The sequence below is a fragment of the Emydura macquarii genome, unplaced genomic scaffold (genome assembly GCF_026122565.2).
Source record: "Emydura macquarii macquarii isolate MOO-44397 ecotype Brisbane River unplaced genomic scaffold, CSIRO-AGI_Emac_v2 contig_3287, whole genome shotgun sequence".
NCBI classification, from domain to species: domain Eukaryota; kingdom Metazoa; phylum Chordata; order Testudines; family Chelidae; genus Emydura; species Emydura macquarii.
This window is the reverse complement of record NW_027133424.1, coordinates 4,650,217-4,677,069: the sequence shown is the minus strand read 5'-3', so window position 1 is coordinate 4,677,069 and position 26,853 is coordinate 4,650,217. Positions and strand designations below refer to the sequence as shown.

The 26,853-nt window shown below is 44.7% G+C and overlaps 1 protein-coding gene across 10 annotated transcripts in view; it reads left to right on the top strand.

Annotated features, from left to right (window-relative positions):
* Nucleotides 1–26,853, top strand: part of RABGAP1L (RAB GTPase activating protein 1 like) — a 483,894-nt gene that overhangs the window by 32,118 nt on the left and 424,923 nt on the right. For all 10 annotated transcript variants that reach the window (XR_010917038.1, XR_010917039.1, XM_067532377.1 and 7 more), the window contains exons 2-5: nt 268–435; nt 13,534–13,726; nt 23,198–23,402; nt 26,002–26,176. Coding sequence is in view for 8 of the 10 variants with exons in the window: in XM_067532377.1 (XP_067388478.1) it covers nt 301–435; nt 13,534–13,726; nt 23,198–23,402; nt 26,002–26,176 (708 nt within the window). In the remaining 2 variants the exon portion in view is untranslated. The remainder of the gene's footprint in view (nt 1–267; nt 436–13,533; nt 13,727–23,197; nt 23,403–26,001; nt 26,177–26,853) is intronic.

The following is a 26,853-nucleotide window of genomic DNA, read 5'->3' as shown; positions in this document are numbered from 1 at the left end:
GCTGCATATGAGCAAAAATTGGAAACAGGCCTAGAAAGATTAAGTGACTGGCCCAAAATCACACAGGAAATCTGTGGAGGAGACTGGCAGCAATTTAATTCAAATATCCTGTATCTTGTCCATTGCCTTAATCACAAGACTATCCTTCCTTCTACAGTGTCAGAACAATTCTTAAGACTTTCTCAACTTAAATTATTGCATGTGGTCTTTCTATTTTACAGCTAGGTAAAATGGGACATGCTTAATTTTTCTACATTTCTTTATTAGGTTGATGCAGCAGGAGGGGATTGCACTCCTGAAATGGAAGTCCGGTCTTCATTTGATAAAGTTAATCAATCATCTGAATCTGTGTCCACATTAAACAGTGAAGAATATGTCTTGGTTCATCAGCAACCTGAGGATCCCTGTGCAAAAGATGAGAAACCTCAGCTAAAAGTACACTTCTTTTTTTTGTTTTAAATGCATTTTAAGAGTCCCTGGCATCAAAAGGTTGTGATTTATATTATAATTTATTTAAGATAAATTACTTTTAAGAATCTGCCCAAACACAAAATCCTTAACTTTTGTCCTTGCTGTATATATTTGTAAAATAAGTATTTCTGATTGAGCAAATCCAAGTGAGGGATGGGGGTTCCACAACCACCACTCCCAAGAGGAGGAGGCGGGTGGTGATGGTCAGGGATTCCTTCCAAAGGGGGACAGTCATCCATCTGCAGTCCAGACCAGGTAACTTGAGAAGCGTGCTGCTTGCATAGAGCTAGAATTCAGGATGTGATGGAGAGTCAGGCGAGACTCCTCAAGTCCTCGGACCACTACCTCTTATTACTTCTCCAGTGATACTGTTAAGAATGACCCTGAGTAGATCACTGCAGACTATGTGACTCTGGGAAGAAGCACCTCAGACTCCTTTATCCAAGTGGTGGTCTCATCTATCCTCCCTGTTGAAGGAAAAGGCCCAGGTAGGGACCTTCAAATGGTGGAAGTAAATGCGTGATTACACAGGTGGTGTTGGAGAGAGGGCTTGCATTCTTTGACCATGGGATATTGTTCCAAGAAGGATTGCTAGGAAAAGATGGAATCCACCTAACGAAGAGAGAGAAGAGCATCTTCGCAGACAGGCTTGCTAACCTAGTGAGGAGAGCTTTAAACTAGGTTCGCTGGGGGATGGAGACCTAAGCCCAGAGGTAAGTGGGGAAGTGGGATACAGGGAAGAAGCACAAAGAGGAGGGTGCAACAGGGGAGTCCTTCTGATTCATACTGAGAAAGTAGGGCAATCAGCTAGTTATCTGAAGTGCATGTACTCGAATGCAAGAAGCCTGAGAAACAAGCAGGAAGAACTGGAAGTCTTGGCATGGTCAAGGAACTATGATGTGATTGGAATAACAGACTTGGTAGGGTAACTCACAAGACTGGAACACTGTTGTGGATGGGTAAAAACCGTTCAGGAAGGACAGGCAGGAGAGAAAAGGTGAAGGAGTTGCACTGTATATAAGCGAGCAATATGATAGCTTTTAGCTCCAGTATGAAACTGGAGAAAAGTCTTTAGAGAGTTTCTGGATTAAATTTAGAGGCAAAAGCAATGAGGATGATGTCGTGGTGGGTGTCTGCTATAGACCACCAGACTAGAAGGATGAGGAAGACAAGGCTTTCTTCAGAAAACTAACAGAAGTTTCCAGATCACAGGCCCTGAATCTCATTGGGGACTTCAGTCACCGTGACATCTGCTGGGAGAGCAGTACAGCAATGCATAGACAATCCAGGAAGTTTTTGGAGAATGTTGGGGACAACTTTCTGGTGCAAGTGCTGGAGGAATCAACTAGGGACTGTGCTCCTCTTGACCTGCTGCTCACAAACAAGGAAGAATTGGTAGGAGAAGTAGAAGTGGATGGCAACCTGGGCAGCAGTGACCACGAGATGGTCGAGTTCAGGATCCTGACGGAAGAAAGGAGAGCAGCAGAATACAGACCCTGGACTTCAAAAAAGCAGACTTTGTCTCCCTTAGGGAACTGATGGATAGGATCCTCTGGGACACTAATATGAGGGGGAAAGGAGTCCAGGAGGGCTGGCTGAGTTTTAAAGAAACCTTACCGAGGGCACAGGAACAAACCATCCCGATGTGCAGAAAGAATAGCAAACATGGCAGGCGACCAGCTTGGCTTAACAGAGAAATCTTCGGTGAGCTTAAATACAAAAAGGAGCATGCAGGGATGAAATAAGGAAGGCCAAAATACAATTACAGTTGCAGCTAGCAAGAGATCTAAAGGGTAACAAGAAGGGTTTCTACAGGTAAGTTAGCAATGAGAAGGGAAAATGTGGCCCCTTACTGAATGGGGGAGACAACCTAGTGACAGAGGATGTGGAAAAGCTGAAGTACTCAATGCTTTTTTTGCTTTGGTCTTCACAGACTAGGTCAGCTTCCAGACTACTGCACTGGGCAGCACAGTATGGGTAGGAGGTGAGCAGCACTCAGTGGTGAAAGAACAGATTCAGGATTATTTAGAAAGGCTAGACATGCACAAGTCCATGGGGCCAGACACAATGCATCCAAGGGTGTTGAAGTTGGTTGATGGGCTATAACGAAATATTGGACTGCATTAGTAGGAGCATTGCCAGGAGATTGAGGGAAGTGATTATTCCCTCTATACAGCACTGGTGAAGCCGCATCTGGAGTATTGTGTCCAGTTTTGGGCTCCTCACTACAGAAAGGATGTGGATAAATTGGAAAGAGTCCAGGGGAGGGCAATGAAAATGATTAGGGGGCTGGAGCACATGATTTATGAGGAGAGGCTGAGAGAACTGGGTTTATTTAGTCAACAAAAGAGAAGTGTGGGGGGGGGGAATTGATAGTCTTCAACTATCTGAAGGGGGGTTCCAAAGAGGATGAAGCTAGGCTGTTTCAGTGCTGGCAGATGACAGAACAAGGAGCAGTGGTCTCAAGCTGCAGTGGGGGAGGTCTAGATTGGATCTTAGGAAAAACTTTTTCAGTAGGAGGGTGGTGAAGCACTGGAATGGATTACCTAGGGAGGTGGTGGAATCTCCATCCTTAAAAAGTTTTTAAAGCCCGGCTTGACAAAGCCCTTGTTGGGATGATTTAGTTGGGGTTAGTCCTGCTTTGAGCAGGGGGGTTGGACTAGATGTCCTCCTGATGTCCCTTTCAATCCTCATCTTCTGTGATTCTATGAAATATGTTTGTTTAATAAAAGTTTCAGTCCAGTTACTATATAATAACTTGAAGTGGCAAGACTTATTAGCCATCTGCACAGCCTTCAGGTAAAAACAATCAAAAAATAAAACTGTTTTTCTAATATATTTATAAACTTCAAACGGGGGGGTGGGAAGCAATGTGGCTTTAGGATTCAAAGACTCTGCTGTTTTTCTGTGTATATATAGACTGTACTGCCTCTTGCCTTATTGAGCTGCTTTCCTTAACATTATCTACACCAGTGTTTGTCAACCTGGGGGGTCATGGGATGGGTTTAGGGAGGGTTGCAAGTGTAAGGCTGGCATTAGAGGTGCCAATCAGGGCAATTGCCCATGGCTTCATGCCACAGAGGGGCCCCATGAAGCTAAGTTATGTGCTTGAGCCCTGGGCGGTAGGGCTCGGGCTTCAGCTTGAGCCCCGGGTAGTTACTGTGCTTGCCACTCCCTAACGCTGGCCCTGAGTATTATTCATAATCTAGTTCATGATGTTTAGGTAGAGGGTTGCAATTTTTTCAAGTCTTACCTGGCAGGGAGGGGTGTCACCGTTTTTTTTAAAAAGTCCAAAGGGGGTCGCTAGCACAAAAAGGTTGAGAGACACTGGTCCACACTAGGGACACTTTCTAAAAACTTCCCATTGTTGCTAACATTGGAACTGGAGACACTTTGTAATACCATGTCAATTAGACTTCCTCTAAGCATTTTTGGCTGACAGTGTTACAGATGGCTCTGGCTGTGGGAACCTTGTCTCATGTCACTTGTTTCCAGCATAGTGAACATTGGTGCAACTATAGTGGTGTTGGCACTTGTGGGAAATTTGTAGAAAATGACCCAACTTCTCTTGCTGACATACTTATAACTACGCTATATTTTCAGCCTAGTTTCTGTCCCTGAGCTCTCTGCCCAGACAGACTTTTCTCTTCAACCCCATCTTCTCTCTTGAATTTAATAGCAGTTTTGGTAGGTTGAAGGGAAGTTGGAGACTTCTTTTACCCAGTGTGTTTCTCCAGCGCTAGAAGTGGTTAGAGGAAAGCCTAGTACTAAAATCAAAGGAGCTGCTCTCAGCATGTGTTTGTACACGACACCTCTCTGCATTATCCCACCTGGTAGTAATGCTGAAAGGGCTTTTGAAGGAAGTCTTGAAGGCAAATCTGGAGTTTTCAGATTCTTTCACCTGTTTTCTGGTGCTCTGCATTAGCCAAGTCCAAATCCAATGATTTAGGTTGTCTGTTGTGTAGGATGAGTTGAGTTACTGGATCTCATTTATTCCACCTTCAATATTGCAGATCTGGACACCCAACTCAAAAGTCCTTTACATAAAATGATGGAGAGAGGGCAAAACTGTCTTCCCAGTTCCAGAATATTTAAGGAAATAGTGGCCTTGAAGTATTTGAAAATGTGTGGCAGGTAGCTCATTGAAGATCATGCCAACGGGACTGTCCAGTCAATTACCAAAAGAACTCCTTAATTTCAGTCACAGGAACTGGTGCACCTGTAGTTGTCTTTCTGAAACACGGCTTTTAAGAAACCAAGCACAGCCCCCTGTTTAAAAGGCTTTGAGTCTGGTTTTGCAAGTACTCACCAAATCTTCATCTGAACCATTGGGAGAATTGCTATTTCATTTTTTTACAATGAAAAGTGGCTTTCCTTTTAGTAATTACATCAACAAGGAGAGTCAGTGAATTGGAGGCAGAATCCATTAATCCGCAGTTTGCAGGGTAGTTGGGTGTGGGTTTTTAAAATGTTAAAATTTAATTTCAATTAAAAAAATATTTTAAGGTAGCTCTTAGATGAGATTTAGAATTTGTTGCCCAGGAAAAACACAGCTTTCCACTTAAGTCAGTGTTTCCTTGCCCTGTTTCCACCCCAGCCCACCTCACACCCATGAGATGTGGTCAGGGAAATTGTTTGACTTGCATAGAACAAAGCCCAGGGGAAGGTCTGATACGAGTTTGTCTTTCTCCTTCAAGTGATTGCTCATGTCCATTCCAATATAGGTGAGTGCATGCTGGCGTGCACGGTTCCCAGAACTTTTTTCCCTTTAGCAGACCCCATAGGGTTGGCTCTGGTGCCCCCTGGAGCCCTGTGTGCAAGCCGCGGTATATGAGGCACTGCCGACCCGAAGGCCCCTCAGTTCCTTCTTTCCACCCATGATGGTTGCTGGAACTAGAACTTGCTTTTCTGCAAGTACTATTCCCCTTCTTTGAACTCTTTGTTATTCAAAGTACTTTAGTTAGTTTTAAGTAGTTGTTAAGTAGTGTAGTTAGATAAGAAGTCCCTGAGGGACTTAGAGCGGCCGGGCCATGCCCCGGTTGCCTGGATTTAAGCCGCCCCCACGATCAGTACCGTAAGTGCTTGCTGTAAGAGCAGGAAAGACAAGTGTAAGATATGCAAGGCTTTTAAACTGCGGACTCAGAAGGGAAGAGAGATCAGGTTAAAAGCCTTGCTTATGGAGGCAGCGCTCCGCCCAGCATCTGAGCCGTCCCGCTCCACCTTGGCACCGAGCATCATCTCGGTGCAGAGTGCACCGCAGGCACCGCGCTCGACTCGGCACTGAGCCACATCCCCGGTGCCGAAGAAGATGAGACAGCATGCGGAGTGCGGACACTCCCCTGCACTGTCGGTATGGGCAGGGTCGAGGCGGAGATGCACTGGCCACGGCCCATCGAGTCTTCTCCCCTGCCTGCATCTCCCAGCAGGGAGCTTCCCCCGACTCCTGGGAGTGGGAGAGTTCCCCTGCCAATGCCATCGATGCCGGAGGCTTTTCAGGCAGCAAGATCCTTGTTGGCCTGCAAACGCCACCTCTGCCCCCCACCCACCGAGGGAGGAGGGGCCTGTTTCCTGTGGCAAGCCCATGTTGCGTCCCCCCAAAGGGCGGTGGAGATCCCCAGCAGTCGCTCCAGGTCAGCGGCATCGAGCCAACCTGCACCAGCAAGGGATGTGGAGTCTCCCTCTCAGTGCTGATGTCGATCCCTGGCACCAGAGGCAGTGCATGCCAGGAGGCGGCACTGGTCAAGGTCCGCCAGGCAGCGCCTGGACACCTCCAGTTCCCAATCCCCAGCACTGAGGAGTTTGCCCGCACCGAGGCGGCACAGAACCCGGTCACCGTCAGAGGCTCGGCACCGAGGCATTTGCCCACACTGAGGTGGTGCGGAACCCAGTTGCTATTCGAGGACCCGCACCATGCAGTCCCCGATGCAGAACCCGGTCACCGGACTAAGGCTTGGCACCATGGAGTTTGGCGTGGCACCGGTCTCAATTACGTCCTCAGTACCGAGGCTCCAGTACTGGGAGCTCTTCGGAGCGCGCCTCCATCCATTGACCGCTCGCGGCAATGGAGGCGGTCCTCATCGTCGTCCATGTTGGAGGCGGTGAGAAAATGGTCCCCGGCATGACACATGGGACCAAGGACGGACATGGCACTGCTGGTCTGGTGGCTTGGGGTCCCGCAGGGGGGACAGTCATTTTGACAGCCGACGTCCCCACAAGGCGTCACAGCAGGTGGCACCGTCAGCCCTGGTTTGGCCCCAGATGGGGGCTTCCAGATGGGAGGGCCCCAATCCACCCTGTCAGCAGGGGGTGCAGTCCGTGCCCCCACACAGGAGAAGGCCCATAGACACCGCTCCTCGAATGAGGAGTCGGACCCCATGGAGGGCCCCTCTATGGTGCATCCTTTCGGCAGGCAGGGAGCACCCACAGGATGTGCCTCGCCAGTCCTCTTCCTCCTCCCCAGATGAGGCAGTCTCCCAGGACCACATGGCGCCACTGGAGGATTTCAGGGTGCACCAGGAGCTGCTCAAGAGGGTGGCCTCTAACCTGGGACTGGAGGTCAAGGAGTTAGTGGAGGCCGTCGATACCCTCTTCAATGTGCTGGCAGTGGCTGCCCACCGAGAGTGGCCGTACCAGTCCACAATAGGGTCCTCGAAATTGTGAAGGCCCTGTGGCAAACCCCTTCCTCAGTCACCCCTACGTCAAAGGTGGTTGAGAAAAAGTATTATGTCCGGCCGAAGGGTTCGAGTACCTGTTCACTCACCCAGCCCCGGGAACCCTCGTGGTGGAGGCAGCCAACCAGCGGGACAGGCAAGGTCAATCCGGTTCCATTCCCAAGAACAAAGACAACAAAAAGTTATAGATCTGTTTGGGAGAAAAATTTATTCCACAGCAGCCCTACAGTTCAGGATTGCCAGCCATCAGGCCCTCCTGGGGAGATATAATTTTAGTTTGTGAGACGCCCTCAAGCGGTTTGCTGAGGCTCTGCCCCAGGACTAGGCTGCAGACTTCACCACCATCCTGGATGAAGGAATCAGGGTGGCTAGGGCAGTGCTCCAAACGTCCGGTGATGCTGCTGACTCGGCGGGTAGGGCTATACCCTCCGCCATTTCCTTGAGGAGGTGCTCGTGGCTGCAACCCTCAGGCCTGTCCCGGGAGGTGCAGCAATCAATCCAGGACCTCCCTTCGATGGATTGGCCCTCTTCTCCAGTCAGACCGATACGAAGCTGCACGGTCTGAAGGACTCCAGGGCCATGCTTCGCTCCCTGGGTCTGTACATGCCCCAGGCTTCCAGGAGGCAATCACGGCCCCAGGCTCAGCAGTGACCAGGCCTCCACCTAGGCCCTTTCAACCCTACAGAAATAGGGACAGAAGTAAGGGGTTTAGAAGATGGAATCAGCCCCCCATCTCATCCTCAGCCTCCCAGAAGGGCCCCCCCAGGTGGTTGGGTAATTGTAGGAGACAGTTTTGATGGTGCGCCTGAGGGTGAGACCTCTACTGGTCTCCTGGACCTGCCCCGCCCTGTCCTGAACAGGTTAAGGGCATTCTATTCCGAATGGGCAAAGATTACGTCGTACTGTTGGGTCCTCAGGATAGTCTCTGGGGGCTACGCCATACGGTTTACCTCTACCAACTCCTCCCCCTCCCCTCCCCCCCCAAAAACAACCCCCCACCTCCGTCCCTCTCACGAGCAACTCCTCTTGCAGGAGGTGGATACCCTCCTCAACATAGGAGCGGTGGTTACGGTTCCTCAAGGCAAAAGGGGGAAGTGGTTCTATTCGAGGTACTTCCTCTTCTCCAAGGCAAAAGGGAGTCTGAGACCCATACCAGACCTGCGTCATCTGAACAAATATGTCAAACGACTCGGGTTTCGCAGGGTTTCCCTAGCCTCCGTAATCCCTTCCCAGGATCCAGGAGACTTGTATGCAGCCCTCTACCTCAAGAATGTATACTTTCATGGGTCCATCCTCCCCAGCCACAGGCGCTTCCACCACTTCACAGTGGCTGGCTCCCACTACCAATTTACAATCCTGCCCTTTGGCCTATCTTCAGCTCCAAGGGTGTTCACCACATACAGTTCAGGTTCCAAGTGCAGGAGAGCGTGACTATCACTTGCTCCACATGCAGCAGGCTTGGACTGCTCATAAACAAGCAGAAGACTACACTAACCCCAGTACAACGCATAGAACCATTGGGGTCACCCTGGACGCTTCCCAGGCCACAGCCTTCCTGCCTCAGCCACATTTCGAGACGATGGTCTCTATCATCTCCCAACTACACCGATGCCTCACGACAATAGCCAGGCACCGCCTAGAGCTGTTAGGCCATCTGGTGGCCTGCACGTAGTGGTTGGCCTCGATGTATGTGCTGAGCAGACACCCACTGAATTGGGTGGTCACAGTTCTCCTCACCCGTCCTAGCCTTCCGAGACTGATGGAGATCTACCAGGGCAGTGTTGAAGGGCGTTCTTTTCAGGGAACTGGTCCCGTCGGTCACCCTAATCTCCGACGCCTTGGATGTGGGATGGGGAGCCCACATCAGTGCCAACCTGAGCGCTCAGGGGCTCTGGTCGGGGAAGGAGAGGTGCCTGCACATCAGTGTGAAGGAGCTGAGAACTTTTGCCTAGCATGCAGGGTGTTCCTCCGATTCCTGACAGGCAGAGTGGTGCACGTGCTGACGGACAACACCGCAGCTATGTTTTATATAAACAGGCAGGGAGAGGCGCTCTCCTCCGCTCTCTGCAAGGAAGCTACCTGTCTGTGAGACTTTTGAGGCACAACTTCCACTTGACTGCCTCTCACTTCCTGGGAGTGAGGAATGATGAGGCAGATTGCCTCAGCAGGTCTTTCTACCTCGCCACGACTGGTTGTGGCACCTGAAGGTAGTGACTACGATCCTCCAAAAGTGGGGTGTTCCCCAACTGGTCCTATTCATGTCGGCCTGAACCGCGAAGTGCCCGAGGTTCTGCTTGCTCCAGGCTCACGAGACCGGGTCGATTTCCGATGCATTCCTCACCGACTGGGCTTGGACCCTCATGTACGCATTCCTGCCCATTCCACTCCTGCCCAAGGTCCTACTGGAAATAAAGAGGGACAGGGCGGATGTCATACTAATCGCTCTGGTCTGGCTGAGACAGCACTGGTTCAGCATGCTGCTGGACCTCTCGATCGCCCCACCCATGTTGCTCCCTAGGCAACACGACCTTCTCTCCCAGGACCATGGTCACCTGTTGCATCCAGACCTGGACTCTCTGCTCCTCACGGCCTGGAGGCCCTGTGGCTGACGGAGGGAGAGAGCGCCTGCTTGGTGCAGATCCAACAAGTCCTGCTGGGCAGCAGGAAACCTTCTACACAGGTCATGTATTGGGCTAAGTGGAGGTGGTTTACCTCTTCGGCAGAGTCCCGGGGCATTCCGCCCAGCCTCTCGCATCTGCAGGCAATCCTGGAGTACCTGCTCCAGCTAAGGTGCCAGGGTCTGGCGCTGACCTCGTTGAAGGTTCACTTGGCGGCCATTTTGGCCTTCCATCAGTTGCTAGAGGGGAAATCCTGGTTCTCCCATCCCATGTCGGTCAGGTTACTCAAGGGGGTGTAGAGGCTGTATCCGCAGGTCCGTGACCCGGTGCCTTCCTGGGATCTCAGCCTGGTCCTCTTGAGACTCACGGGGCCCCCCTTTGAACCCATGGCTTCATGCCCTCTGCTCATGCTTTCATGGAAGGTAGCCTTCCTGGTGGCCATTACCTTGGACAGGAGGGTCTCCGAAATTAGGAACTTGACCTCGCAGCCCCCTTATACAGTATTCTAAAAGGATAAGGTGCAGTTGAGGCCGCACCCAGCCTTCCTGTCCAAAGGGGTTTCTCAGTTTTATTGTAACCAAGATAATTTTCTCCTCATGTTGTTTCCCCAAACCGCACGGTTCGGAGTGGGAGAGGAGATGGCATTCGCTGGACACGAGATGAGTCCTGGCCTTCTACATCAAGCGTACAAAGCCGTTCCGGAAATCATAGAATCATAGAATGTTAGATTGGAAGGGACCTCAGGAGGTATCTAGTCTAACCCCCTGCTCAAAGCAGGACTAACCTCAGCTAAATCATCCCAGCCAGGGCTTTGTCAAGCCTCAGCTTAAAAACCTCTAAAGATGGAGATTCCACCATCTCCCTAGGTAACCCATTCCAGTGCTTCACCACCCTCCTAGTGAAAAACTTTTTCCTAATGTCCAACCTAGACCTCCCACCCTGCAACGTGAGACAGTTGCTCCTTGTTCTGTCATCTACCACCACCGAGAACAGCCTAGCCCCATCCTCCCTGGAACCCCCTTTCAGGTAGTTAAAGACCGCTATCAAATCCCCCCTCATTCTCCTCTTTTGCAGACTAAACAAGCCCAGTTTCCTCAGCCTCTCCTCATAAGTCCTGTGCTCCAGCCCCCTAATCATTTTGGTTGCCCTCCTTGTACTCTCTCCAACTTGTCCACATCCTTTTTGTAGTGGGGGGTCCAAAACTGGACACAATATTCTAAACGCGGCCTCACCAACGCCGAATAGAGGGGAATAATCACTTCCCGTGACCTGCTGGCAATGCCCCTCCTAATGCAGCTCAATATGCCATTAGCCTTCTTGACAACCAGGGCACACTGCTGACTCATATCCAGCTTTTTATCCACTGTTACCCCAAGGTCCTTTTCTGCAGAACTGCTGCCTAGCTCGTCGGTCCCCAGTCTATAGCTGTTTATGGAATTCTTCCCTCCTAAGTGGAGGACTCTGCACTTTTCTTTGTTGAACCTCATTAGATTTCTTTTGGCCCAATCCTCCAGTTTGTTTAGGTCACTCTGTATCCTATTCCTACCTTCCAGAGTATTGACACAGCTCTTCGTCGCAGTGGCGGACCGAATGAAAAGATCACCTGTCTCCACCCAGTGCATCTCCGCATGGATTACATCCTGCATCAAGTGCTGCTATCAGCAGGCGAATGTGCCGCTTCCGGGTGTCATCACAGTGCACTCAGCCAGAGCTCGGGCCTCCTCTGCGGCCTTCCTGGAGGGAGTGCCCCTGCAGGACATCTGCAAGGCTGCCACCTGGTCGTCGGTGCATACCTTCACGTCCCACTACGCCATCGTTCTACAGGTGAAAGTGGATGCAGGTTTCGGCAGAGCCGTGCTGAGGGCAGCTCATCCTTAACTCCTACCCACCTCCAAGGTATTGCTTTTTAATCACCTATATTGGAATGGACATGAGCAATCACTCGAAGGAGAAAACAAGGTTATTTACCAGTAACTGTTGTTCTTCGAGATGTGTTGCTCATGTCTATTCCACACCCACCCTCTGTCCCCACTGTTGGAGTTGGCAGAAAGAAGGGACTGAGGGGCTGTAGGATTGGCAGTGCCTCATATACCGCGGCATGCACGCGGGATTCCAGGGGGCACCAGAGCCAACCCTATGGGTTCTGCTAAAGGGAAAAAAGTTCTGGGAACCGTACACGCCAGTGTGCAGTCACCTGTATGGAATGGACATGGGCAACACATCTCAAAGAACAACAGTTACTGGTAAGTAACCTTGTTTTGTATGGAGGACCTAAAAAGTGAAAGGTTAAGTCCAATATTGAAAGATAGTGGAAAGTAAAAGATTGTCTACGATTGCAAAATAGTCCATGTAATTTTTAGGTATATTGGTTATTCCATAATCCTTTTCCCTTGTGAGAGAGAGAGAGAGCACACACTAGCAAGTGCTTGCTTACTTTATTGGTTCAGCAACACGGAGAATGTTTGAGATCTGTTGGGTGGTTACTTGGTTTTCAGTGCACTGTTCTACTAGGCCTTATAAGATACGGACTCATCCAATGCAGCTATCAAGTGCTGGAAGACTTAAGTTACTCTTTCTTTTCAACATTTGATGGATGTTGTTCTGTTGCTTGCTATTTCCTTTAAGTACTTGCCTCATGCGGGCAGTGAATGTTTATATGGGAGAAAGGTAAAATTAGTTTCCTTACTATAATTTTATTATCATTAAACTTCTATTGCTTTGTCAGAAACTGCTCCTGTATAAGAGCTTATCTGAATGGGAATTATTCTTCACTTTAGTTGGCAAGTAACTGAGGGGTGGAGAGGGGGATCTCAGGATATTCTCTTCATCCAAAGTGTGCAACAAGGTAGAAAACTTGTCCACACTTGACTGACAGCATTGTGCTACCACTCAAAGAAGAGAGAAAACTATGGTAAGGAAATTAATTTTAGCTTTCAGTGGGGCTCAAAGTTGAACTGTCCTGAGGAGATGATGTATATGAAAATGTCTCTCTCAGTTAGTTGTCTCAACTGACCAAAAGTGTTTTGCTATGATTAAGTAATTTCCCTTTTTTTAATATACAATTCAGTTTCTGAATAACATTTTTACCATTGTCCAGACTCCTGGAGAGGGCTCTGTTGTTTTTTTGTTTTTAAATTCTCAGTTTTCTTTAGAAATAAAGATAAATGAAAATAGAAAAAAGAACAAAATCTCCCAGTTAAGTTTGGCATTCATTACAGATGTATGTTAAAAATGAGGGGGAAAAGATATACCTAATTGCAACTAATTTCTTTTTGCCTCTTAAAATACTTGAGTGTAGCACACATCCATGACTCATGGATTCTGTTTTAATACTCGATACAGTATTTGAAGAGGTGACATCTGTAATATATTGTGTTTGAAAAATAAATTGAAACAGGTAAAACATCCATGGTACTCTTTATTACTGTTATATGGTCAAAGATTTGAGGAAATATAAATTTTCATTATCTGAGCAGTTATACTGGATGCTGAGTTGTAATACTGGATGTTGGAACCTTTGGTAGTCAGATATATTCTTCCATTATGCATATTTTATTTGTTGGCTTAATGAACATTGAGCCTCAGGTGCGTTCATGGCTTTAGCCACCTGACTACGTTGGTATCTGATATGTTTAGCTGAGGAAGTGTTGGTTGGCAAAATGTCTTATTAAAAAAGTAAAAATTTAAAAAATATTTAAAAAATGTTTGTATAACAACTCTTAAGGTAAAGTAGCAGACAATTTAAAGGCTTTTGAGTCTTGTCCTTCATACAGATATTTTCAAATGGAGATGAACAGCTGGAGAAAGCCATGGAAGAGATACTGAGAGATTCTGAAAAAGGCCAAATAAGCTATACTATTGACTGTAAAGACTCCAATGATGCTTGCAGGCAGTCAGCTGAAGATGTGTCAGCCAGTCAGACAAACCAACCTTCTTTACATCTAATTCTGGACCCTTCTAATACAGGTACTGGTTAAGATATTTTTGGGTATGTAATGAAGTTGTGGGATGAAATTGAGTAAAGGAAACATTGGAATGAATATCCAGAGGTCTGTTAAACTTTGTTTTCAGAACTAGATGGGACAAAACCATGGAGAATGTTTATGTAGAGACTCATTAGTCTCCCTTCCCATGCTGGATAAGAGTACCTACAATAATAGAATAGTAATATCTAACTACCCAGTTCTACATTATCATCATGATCAAGATTATTTCATTTTGTCACTCAATGCCTCAATGGGTTGGAAGACAGCTGGCTGAATCTTGATCTGGGTAAGAGAGAAGTATTAAAAATGGAATGAGGGAATTGCCTGGAGGCCTTGGCTGGGATGATTTAGTTGGGGTTGGTCCTGCTTTGAGCAGGGGGTTGGACTAGATGATCTCCTGAGGTCTTTAAAAACCCTAATCTTCTATGATTCTATGATTTCATTTGTTTGGTGACTGCCCTATCAGCAAATGAGATGTATCCTAAATAGGTTTTGCAGCTGTGGCAGGTTTTTTTTGTTTATACATATGGTTTCAGTAGTGGTTAAGACTGGCTGTTTGCTAGAACTGATTGAAATCTTTTGTCAAGACTTGAAATTTTGATGAAAAAATGAAAGGGGAAAAAATGGAAATTTTTGCAAACCAGTCTTTTGGCCAGCTCTGCTCATTAGCCTCTGAAGTTTTTAGAAGTTGCAGCCTTTTGTAAGCATTAAAATACTGCCAAGTACAGTATAAAAACCTGGATACAGTGATCTTTTGGACCTGTATCTGTCCACGTTGAGCTACTGGGCTACTCTCCTTGTTTATCACACCCTTTGGGAGATTTTCTTTCAAAGATTATCTTTTGGGATTCCAGTACACCTGAAATTTTCCAAAGAAAGACAACAGAACAGTTAACAAACACAAATGGAGTTGTAGTTTTCGTGGATGATGTTTTCATATATAGGTCATCAGTGGAAGAACACGTCAAAACCCTCAACAAAGTTCTAAGCTTAATAAGTCATTCTGGACTGAATGTAAACAAGGAAGAGGGTGTTTTCTGCTTACTCCAAATCCAGTTTTTGGGACAGGCACTAAACAAAGATGGAATTGGTCATAGTCCTGAGAAAGTAAATGCAATTTTATAAATGAATGCATGAACAAATGTACCAGAACTGAGATGCATACTGGCGATGGTAGATGACCTTGGTTGATACATACAAGACCTTTCTATGATGACAAAACCATTGAATGAACTGTTAAAGCACAACATATCATGGCTATAGGGGCCTAGTCAAGAAATTTCCTACAAAAAAGAAAATTATCTTCACAGCTCCAGTTCTCAAGTACTAGGCTGTGAACAAATCCACAATGGTCATTATGCATGCAAGCATTTATGGCCTAGGTGGTGTATTGTTGCAACAATATTGATCTGAGTGGAAGCCAGTTGTGTTTTGCACTCACATGTTCACAGAAGCAGAAAAATGACATGCATAGATTGAAAAGGAGTGCCTGGGAAGTCTATGGGCATGTGAGACAACTTTTACAGATCTCTGTAGATTTACACTGAGAACAGCCGTAAACTGCTTGTAACCCTCCTCAATGGAAAATACCTGGATCAAGCACCACTGAGATGCCAAGGTCTGTACATAAAGTTAATGCAATTTAACGCAACTGCTAAATATGTTCCTGGGGAAAATCTGGTTGTAGCAGACACTCCATTGCAGAACCCAGCATCACACACAACTACCTGTGAGCTCAAAGATGTCATAAAGGTATATATGTATGCTGTGGACACATAAAGACCAGTGTCAGAAGAGAGACTACACCAGCTATAACGTGACACCTTCTTTTCCTTCATCTCAGACAAGCATCAGTGGTAGTGTCACAGGGTGTCTGGCTCCTTAAGGGGAGTTGGGCCCAGCCTCACTTGTGACTAATCAGATGGGGATCAGGTGATTTTAAAAGTCAGAAAGTAACTTAGTAGGGCTGAAGAGTTGCAGGAAGACTCCTTCAGGAGACCCAGGACAGCAGGGAAAGCTACAGGAAGCATGTTGGCTCCCATGGTAGGACCTGGAGCAGGGTTTCTCCCAGACAGACAACCTCCAGGAGAAATGGGGAAAAGCTGCCACAAGCAGGGAGTCTCTGGCAGAAATCCCCTGGGTCATGTGGAGGGGACAGGTTTGAGTTGTGGCATTTATCAGTTTTATGTGGAAGAAATAAAGCTGAAGCCTTGAGAAAAAGGACCTGAACCAAACTCTGGGTGTGGTGTCACTGTATGGTCTGAGTGACGAGGCCAGAATCTAACAGACAGCTGTGTAACTGAAGGAACAGAGGGTTTTCTTCTTGCCTGTGGCTTTAGGTTGGAGTACTGTAGCCTCCAGGACTAGGGGGGAGAACAGGTGGCCTTGCAGCTTAATATGCCTATATTTCTGGGATATACAACATTTGGAAATGCTGGACAAAAACCACAAGGGGGGGGGAAGGGTAGAAGAAGAGGGAAACATACAAATCGAGGGAGTAGAATCAGAAGAAGCATAAGCAGTTGTGGTGATAGCTAGTAAAATAGTCACACAGATTATTTCCAATTTAACTGTGGTTATAGAAACCCTTTTCAGCTAGTTTGAAGGACAAATGAGTGACAAACTAGCCACAGTATAGTCAGGTAAGCTAGCAATAGTCACTACAGACATGGATTTTAGAATTGCCAATGTTGAGGAAGACATGCAGCATTGAGAGGAGAGAATTGTGGCCCTAGACTCTCAGGTGAAAACATTGATAGTAAAGTTGGAAGATCTTGAAAATAGGGACTTATAGGTAAAATATTCAAATTTTAGGACTACCAGGGGAATCTGCAGGCAAATACCCCATACAGTTCTTTGAAACATGGGTTGTCAAAGATTTGATTCTGACGGTCTGATCAAATAAAATAAAGACTGAAAGGGCACAGTGGATTGGTATTTCAGTACACAACAAATTCAACTATATCATGCCCAATCATAGTGTGTTTACATAACTAGATGGATCAGGTTTCGATTCTTGATACATCCAGGAAGTTGAAAGAATGAGTGGAGAGCAGCAGAGTGTCCTTTTATCAATATTATAGGTGAACAGAGGAGAAAAGGCTGAATTTATGAAAGTCTGAGAGTAGTGGCATAGGTTAAAAAAAAATTGATTTGCACTGAAACTCCCAGGAATCCTGAAAATATTTCTACACATTGGGGAAGCCCAAAAGTTCCTGACCTCAGTGCCAGAATCAAATGCAGTAGACTAAGAAGTAGAAACTAATTAGACTCAAGTATGTATGTTTTAATTGAGTGCTGAGTAAGAATCAGGAACAATCTGGGGCTCCTGTTGGGTATGTTAGGGATTAATCCACCCAATACATTTTTAAAAAGATATTGGTAGCAGTACTTCAGTAAACTTATCTTAAAACAAGAAAAGTAATCAAACTTAAAAAGGTATGGGTATCCCATGTATATGAAACAGATTTCAGCTCCCATAAGAGAGGGGTGTATATACTAAGTAAACAGTAGCATGGGAATAAAAGAATCAAAACAGATCAAGAGCCAGTTGGGTGTAGAGGGTAAACCTGTGACATTTATGGCTCAAATGAGAATACCTTCTTCAATAATACTTTTGGAATGATTGCAATGGTCCAGTATTCATGGCTAATAGTGGCAAATGCTTTCAACTCTGGTCTGAAACTGATTTTTTATAAGAATACCAACTAGGCAAGAAGCTCAATCTAAAAACGCTTAAATACTGGACTTAGCGTATAAAGAAGAGGACACAATGAATATTTAGAAATTTCTACACCTTAATGGGAGGGTCTTTACTTTTTTACTTTGAAACTGCCAAAATGCATAATAGAACAGATTTAATTTTGATATCAAACTGTCTCTTATGTGAAATCCTGAACATTGGAATTGGAGTATATATCTGTGACCAGCAGGTGCCTGTATATGAAAATAAAGTCCAATTTAACACTAGGGCTAAATCTCCAGCTTATTTTTCTCCATATATATATCTTATCTATCTATATATATCTATATCTATATATCTATATATATCTTTGCTAAAAGACACAGGTTTTTTTAATAAAAACGAAAAACCGTATTGATGATGATATATTAAGAGCTCTTAGAGGATATATTCCTAGGACCTAGGTGGGAAGCCTTTAAAGCAATAATAAGGACAAATCTTATATGATTATTTTAGGGAAAACATAGGCAAAAGCAAGCAGACTTAGAGGAACAAATTTAGTTTGCAGAAACAATAGAACATGACTAATAATGTAGACGTGCTCCAAGAGATTGAATATGAGATGGGACTCCAGCAACAGACACAGGAACCAAAACTGATCACAGAGGGTCTGATTGCCAGTTTGACAATGCTCCCAGCCCTGCTTGTTTAAATTAATCTGTAAAAGAAGGTTTCTTGAGGGCCTTGTTTACTTGGAAAAGATGAATACTTTAAAGTACTCCCTACCCCAAAAATTCTCCCTTTCCCTTTTTGCCTCTTAGTTGTCTGGGTTTTCTTTAGCTCTCCTGGCCATTGGAGGGAGCTGTGACTTGCTGCTTCCCTTTGTTGCTTCCAGGAGCAGGAACTGATGGGAATGTGGGGAGGGCTGAATAGGATCTTGCTACTTTTTACTTTCAGTCTTTACTCCAAGTAGCATTTGGATTTTTTTTCCCTCACCAAGACCCAATCTTGTGAGTCAACAAAGCCAGCATCCTCTGCAATCTACCAAAAACATATTTAACTATCATTCTGCACTCCCTGAGGCAGTAGTCAAATCTTTTCTTGGTGCTGTCTAAGTAGTCAGTGTATAGTTTCATGAGCCAAGTAACCAAGCATTATGATGCTGGGTCTCCCAGAATCACCACTGGCAATGTTGAAATGCCTGTCCTTAAAAATAACCGTGAAGCAAAGGAGGAAAAAGTTGCCACCAGGATGCTGAGTTTGAACAGCTGGACACAAGGGTTCTTAGAAGAGCACACCATGGAGCTATACAGCTCAGGGAGGCTTTGAAAAGAGCTTTCTAATCATGAGCCACAGCAATGTGTTGTGTACTGTGCTCTATCTGGCCCTGCTGTTTTGGGGCCTGTTAGGAATTGTGTGGTGCTTAATGTACATCTGTGAATATAATACTGTCAAAGCACCTATTAGTTTCGTGGTGCTTTCTGTACATTTATAATTATTACACTGTTTGTCATTGATCCTATGACTTGCCACACTATACAATAATAAATGTGTGCTTTCAGAACTGCTAGGCACTCTGCAGTGTATGCTGTGAACTAATAAAGATAAATTATTTCCCAAACAATAGAATTTTACTGATGAGTGAAAACAATGGGAAAAAAATTCTGTGCAAGTTAAAAGCAACTACATTAAAAAGTCAATACATTTATGGAACGGAGCTAATGGAGGAGAGAGAACATCCACATCCATTTTAGCTACACATACAGCAATTGTGGCTCTCACGGGTCAGTGTATGTGAACTGTGCTTGTCCTTAATGTCTTCTACTGTGGACTAGTAGGAATAGGGATGTGACCCTGATACCAGATGGAATGTTGGGGTGTGCGTGTAAAGAAGTGCTATAATGGAGCCATGGACTACATGAGCTTGTAGCATCTGAAGATCCACAAGAGTCTGCAACTTTTGTGTTTGCTGCCAGAGAAGCCCCATTATGTTCCGATGCATTTCTCTCTCCTTTTCTTAATGGGATTTCTGGGCCTTTCTCCTGTCTGCTCTTTCCTTCTCCATAGAGGATGCATATTCACCCCTCAGGCCCCATGCTCATGATCTGATGCAGTGCTGGTTTGCAGGATCTTGCCGAACATGTCATCCCGATTCCTCTTCTTTCTTAGTTCTCTTTATCTGGTTCAGGCATTCCACGGGTGTTGAGAGGGGAATCCCTCTAGGCTGCAATGGCAGCAGCTACAGATAAAATGCACAGAGGTACCATTATCAGTATAGTTACAATGGAAAGTGAAACTCAAGATTTAGAAGTTCCTTCCCTTTCTCCCTTGAAGTTTTAAACAAGACATGCTTATTGGCACTCGTGCTTTGGAGTGCTTGTGCAACAGCGCCACTTGCAGTACCAGCCATGGTGAATATGACCTGCCAGGGGTGAGGGAATTGCTTGGTTGCATGAAATTGAGTATAGGACAATGGTATTGAATACAGGCACCATTTTCCACAGACAATGGTGATTTTACCTGATATCTTACTACAGAGGGTGACGGGCACACAGAGTGCAGCTGCTGTTGATGTCCTAAAGCTGCCCCAGGCCCATAGGCTGCTATCCTGTTTATTGCAATGGTCCCTGCTCAAGTTACCACTGACTGGCATGGGAAAGTGTCATGAGATGGAGGAAGAAATAAAGCTGCCATCCCTCGAAACATTTGGCTGAGGATTGCAGAGTAGCTCCATGAAAGTTTCATTGAGATATCTCTGGAGAATTAAAGTGACATCCCTGTGTACATAAACTGCTCCACATGGTGCCCCCTCCAGCCTAACTGTTCAGGGGAATGAAGAGGAGATAACTCTACCTCTTGTTGTACCACTACCTCTTCTAGTACAAGTAAATTAATGAAGAATTGATACCTGTGTCTTAAGTTGGAGGCATCCTTGCTGTTTGTGGAAGAGGCCTGTGACCCTGGCTCATCAGAGTTATCCATGGTGGTGCATGAGTTGGGGGTCGGGATGCAAAGGATGGCATGCAGCTCTTTGTAAAAGTGGCAGGTGTGTGGCACCACATTGACTATTGGCTCCATGGCCTTCTGATATGCCTGCCACAGTTCCCTTGCTTTCACGTGGAACTGCTACTGATTCCTATCGACCCCTTCTCCTGTATTCCCCTCCTGCAATCTACTTGTCCACATGCGTACAGTTGGTCCATAGCTGTGCCTGCACAGCTTCTTCTCCCCACAGTCTCAGGAGATCCATTATTTCCTGTCTATGCCAAGGTGAAGAGCACCTGGAGCGTATAGCTGGCATGGTCATCTGGGCAGTTTCATGCAACAAATGTAGAGCTATAAAGAGTGCTTGCCAAGCTGGACAATCAGGAAAAGGCATTTAAAAAATCTGCAAGGTTTTAAAGGAAGTGAGGGGGCAATTCTAGTCTTCAAAACCCGGGAAGTGGAATTCACAATTGTGACCAGAGAAGTCAGTCAGGCACTGTGGGACAGCTGCTGGACAGCTGTTAGAGTAATGCAGTGTCTGCACTCATGCTGTATTGACCTCAGTACCTTGATTATGGCTCAATCCCACTTAAGGAAGTGGTGTTACTGCTAAATATTCCCTGAATCTCTCTAGGTGACCTGGACACTGGACAGATTTTTCTCTTCCTTGTGAATATACATTAGCTTTAATTTTTTCTCCTGTCACCATCCAGTAGGGCTTCACCCGGTCTCCTTTAACCAATGAATGCTCCGTGACAGAGTCTATCAGGCCGCATCCCATGTCACTGTCCTACTCTTATGGAGACTGTAGATGTTTGTTTTGACTTTTCCCAAGGGTTTCTGTCCACTCACAAAACTCATCTAGATTACAGCCCATATAGGGGCAACCCCTTTCAGATGCCCTGAATATCGCCCTCTCCCCCCGCTCCTCTCACACACACACACACACACACACACACACACACACACACACACACACACACACACACACACACACACACACACACACACACACACACACACACACACACACACACACACACACACACACACAGGTAACACACAATTTGATGGTTCATGGATGGGGTCTCCTTCTTCTCCAATTCTTTTCCTGTTCATATCGGCAATAGTTCCTTGCCTTTCCTTCCTGGGTCGTTTTACTGTGGACGCCAGTCTATGCATACTTGTCAGTGAATTTAATGGTGGCTTCTAAAGTAACCAGTTGGTGCCTCCATACCCACACCTTAGTGACCTTCGGGACACTCTGTAACAATTGCTCCAGAACAAGAATCCATTATCTCCCCAATTCTTCAGTCATCTGGCTTCAGCCACCGTAAGCTATGTCCCCTCCGACCACCTTGCCACTTGCAACGTCTGTCTATATTGTTCTGCAGACAGACCCATCTGATCCAAAATAGCTCCTTTTATAGTATCATAATCAGATGCTTGCTTGTTGCTCAGCACCATAAAAGCAGCCTACCTTCTCCATAGAGGGAGGGAACCGATAGGAGGGTCCATACCCGCTTCTCCTAGTCTGCTCCCTGATGTTAACAAAATGTTAACAAAATGTTAACAAAAAGGTGTCGGGGTCATCTGTTGGGCCCATTTTACAAGCCTCCTGACCCATTGCCCATTATCATGCCTGGCTGGAGGACTCATCAGCTTTTCCAATGGCTGTTGCTGCTCCTGTGAGTGGCCTGCAATAAATTACTGTAGGATCTATTGTTCTGCTTGCTAGTTGCCAGGAAAACTAGGACTCTTTCTTATCATTGAGTCTGTTGGAGCTCTTGGAGGGTTTTTTGTAACTCCTGCTGTTCCACAGCCTAGTACAAGACTCCCTCCCCGCTGCCTGTTCCACTGTGCCTCCTTGTTGGCGCCTTTCTCATGTCCTTCACTTGCACCAAAGTGGGAAATCCTGGACAAGCTCTCACTTGTCAAGGGTGGGGTTCCGTCACCCTGGATTCCATGCTGCAAGCAATCCTCTCAGATTCTTGCATTGGTAGGACACTGTGTTTTATTTACTAGTTGCTATATAGGTGCTTGTCCCTCACAATATAAGGCTTACCTTCTCCCCAGATACAGGGGTGGGGAGAGACCTCACTTTTCTGAGATCCTGGGCTTCTCTGGCCCCTCTCTCTAGCCTTCCCCTCTCCCTCCTGGCTCTTCCTGTCTCTCTTTTAAGGGTCCTCAGCTGATGAGCTGAATTACCTTGTTAATTGCTTAATCAACCAGTCTTTGACCAATATTCTCCTCAACATGGCCCATATGGGGATGCTTGCAAAGTGCTCGGACTGATGAGTCAACCTTAGGCTATTCACACTCATTCAGCAAGATATACCTGTAATCAATCGGGACAGACTGACACTAAATATGGAGATATTTTTAAAATGCCTTTTAGTTTTGGTAAACCAACCATCCCATGCTGCAAAAGCTTCACAAAATATGAAATGGCCATGATTCAGTATAACTACCTTTCCAGGTCCTTGAGATTAATGTCTATGGCAATGGTTCTCAACCTATTTACCCTTGTGGGCCACATCCAATACTACCTGTATGGCCCTAAGAATGTCACATAGGTCACAGCTGTGTGCTGACTGGGCCGCAATTGGCCCGTGGGCCATAGGTTGAGAACCACTGGTCTAAGGTAATGCTTCAGAGAGCCTGTTCAGACATAGTGATAGTTTCTTTGAGGTTTACAAATGTAGGCTTGCAGCTTTTAGCTTGCACTAATTTCATGCAATGGCTGAGAGTTTTATTGTTAACTTATACTTTCTCCATTTTCAGAAATCTCTGCACCGTGTTCCCCTAATGAACCCTCAGAAGAGGACAGTGTATTATTTAACAAACTGACGTACCTAGGTTCTATGAACGTTTCTGCTCCTCGCAACGAGTCAGAAGCTCTACGTGCTATGGCGGCTATGAAATCCTCATGCCAGTCTTCTTTTCATGTGACTCTCTATGTTCCAAATATACCAGAAGGCTCTGTAAGGTGAACTACAATGGTCTATCCTTCATTACTTATGCAGACACAAAAGGTTCAAATTCTGACATGGGTTGCAAACTCCGGGCTTTCAGTGAAGTGAATGAGAACTGTATAGACCTGTCCAAAAGCATAATTCATCACAAACTCTGTTTGCTGAAGAATATGATAAAATGAATACAAATCAAGGATATTTAAACCAATAAGTAAAATATCCAAGTGAGAAAAATGCATAAATTGAGCTTGGAATCTTGAATCCTTAAATATTAAATTAATTTTATTGCATAGTGGTGGTAGGAGACAATCATATAAATTCAACCTCCCTCATGCATTGTATGAAACAAAACCTCCACCTTCTCTTAATTTGTGTGCAAATTTGACATATTTTAGATTGTGTTTAACAGATCACACTGTATAATGAGAAATATTCAGCCTGTCCATACAAAATAAACATACCTAATGTTGAAATAAGTGAGATGTTCCTGAGCATGCTGTATTTCTATAACCAAAAGCATGTTCAAATTATTAGCATTTTCCAATATACAATATTTCATAATTGCAGACTTTATAAAGACCTTTGCAAGCAGTTAACCTTACAGTAATATTCTCAAAAAGTTCTATACACTCACTAAATAGAATATTTTTGAAGACTACAAAAGTAATGTGTACTTGCAAAAGGACAGTTGAGAAGATTCTATTGCTGACCCTTGTGTAGGCCTATAGCTGAAATTGTAAACTGAAAGAATGGCCCTGATCTATGCCAATAACCTGTAAAGAGTGTAGTCATACATTTACAATGATATCTTGGTACTGTAAGCCAAATTCAGAACTGAAGTAAGTGGGCACAGATCTCACTGATTTCAATGAAAGTTTTATCTGCTTTTTATTGATTTTTTTTAGATATTGTACTTGAGCTTAATTCTGTAAATATTAGATGATATAAGCGCATATTGTAGTATTGTATAAGTGCATAAAGTGAAGTTCCTTTATGTTTTTTCCATAATGAAATGGTGTTAGAGAAGTGTGCCTCCTTTGGAAAAGACCCACCTTTTTGTTAGCTTTCCCTTACTGGTTCTGCTTTTCATTATTATTGTAATCAGTTTCCCTGGTACCCTTCCTTAAAACAAAAACAAATAAAATTACCTGCATTAAATAGGTTCTGAATGAGCAAAATCTTTATCTGGTTTTCCAGTGCACTAAAATGTTTCTTACCGTTCTTGGTGGGAGCCACCAGGTGTGGTGCCTTGGAAATGCTTCCAAGCTAATATATAATTGGAGATGATGTGACCTTGCTAAAGCATCAGACTGCAAGTGTTATGCAAGAGAGAAACAGAGAGGAAAAAGGATTCACTTCTAGCAGAAAAAACATACAGATCATTGGCACTTGTATATTTTGCTGATCTGTTGATGGTTTGACCCACTTAGTGAAAAACTTAGAGAGACCTACTTCTCTGTTTATTTAAAAAATGTGTATTAATGCAATGCACATTGTAGCAAAGTATATGAGGCGACTTTTCTGATTTATGGCATAAAGGATTAGTTTAAATGCACATTGAGATAGCAAATAATGTTAGCAGAATTGGGAAGTTTGAGGAGTCAGCATAGACTAGTATTTGGAGAAATCCAGTTCACAAGATATATAGAAGCCATTTGGAGTAGCATACCTGCAGTGTTGGTAACTTTTGAAAATTCTAGAAAGGAAGCCTTTCATGTATTCAAGCTGAAATTATTTTAAAATGATTTTTTTCCAAGCACTTTTGAATATGGGTACTTTCTACCCAGTCCTAGATCTACATTTAGAAAGGAGCTGGTGCTTGTTCATGATATGACTGGGGACGTATCTCCTTTTTTTTCAGGGCACTTCAAAGACCTTCCTTGGGCAGAAACAGATTGTGTATCTTCTTTATGAAATGCAAGAGCTGGAAGTCCATTGAGGTTTATTCCTCTTGGCTGTATTTTTTCCTACTGATGGTTGTGGGAAGATAGCACGCCCCAATTTTATGTAAAAATAAAATATCAGGTCCTTAAAGTAGCTTACAGGACAGGGTAAAGGAAATCTTATTGTTCAGAAGTTGACCTCAAACGGGAGTCGTGCACCTTTTATTGATATTTTTGGAGAAGATATTATGGTCAATTTTCACCATTACTTGACATTTCAGCAGTACACAGCATAACAGCCTACATTTCAGACTAGTAGTATCTTCTCAGACAGGGGGTTTACAAAATACAGAATCAATCTCCATTTGCTGAATGTCTGGCCCTGTATGTATACAAAGTGCATTTTCACAATTGCTGTGGTTCCTAGTTAACCCAACCCTTTAATTCTGGTGAAAAACGGCAGAGCAGTGATTTTTATGATGAATATTGGTCTTGTGGAATTTAGGATACTATATGCTTCCTATTTTATTTTGATACAAACTGTATTAAAACAAATCTAGTTGAAACTGAATATTTTTATTCCTTACAGTTTCCTAATTGTATTTTAATCTTGGGTGCTTGTATTGAATAGTAGTTATACTCATTCAGTTACAGAAAGAAGCTGGTGGATATCTTTATTTGGTTCCTATTTATTTGACTGACTTCACATTTATCACTTTCTCCCCTGTAGGATAATAGACCAAACCAGCAATAAGGAGATAGCCTCTTTCCCAATCTACAAGGTCTTGTTCTGTGCACGTGGACAAAATGGAACTGCAGAGAGTGACTGCTTTGCATTTACTGTAAGCTACTGTGGAACAGAGGAGTTTCAGATTCATGTTTTCTCCTGTGAGATTAAAGAGGCAGTAAGTATGAAATACTACCACAGTGACTTGTTACTGAGCGTAATAAAGGTACTTTCTATGATTGTTCCCATTCTTTAAATAAATGCTGTCACATACTATCATGTCAAATCAACCTCAGTACTTTGGCATGTATGCAGTAGATTTTAATTGTTGAATATTTAAATAATTTAGGAGCTTACCTTAATTCCTTTTACTGAAGTTTATATCTTTCAGTGGGTCCTGCCCAAGCATAGTCATAGCTTACAATATACTGCACTACAATATAATAGGGAGATTTGGGAGATCTGAATTTAAGACTTTAACTAATCCTTCGTTCCTGCTTTGAGTCTGGGTTGAGATAACCAAGGAGGTAGTGTGCTTAGACCCTGGAGTTACAAAGGAACATCTTAAATCCCTCAGTAGTGATTCCTCTGGATGATTAAAGAAGAGCATTGGGACATTTGAGAGAGCAAGTTACTGCTGTCCTTGAGTTTATGAACAGCACAATATTGGGAACGGGAATTGGGTGGAAACGGTAAAGAAAAAAAAAAAGGAAAGACCATGTAGTTTTTAAGACCTGGTAGGTACAAACAGTAGACTGTACAGATTTTGACATTTGAAACCTAAAAATAATTACAATAAAAAATCTGCAGGTCATTTAGCAATAAAATCACATTCATGAACTGTGTAGGTCAGTG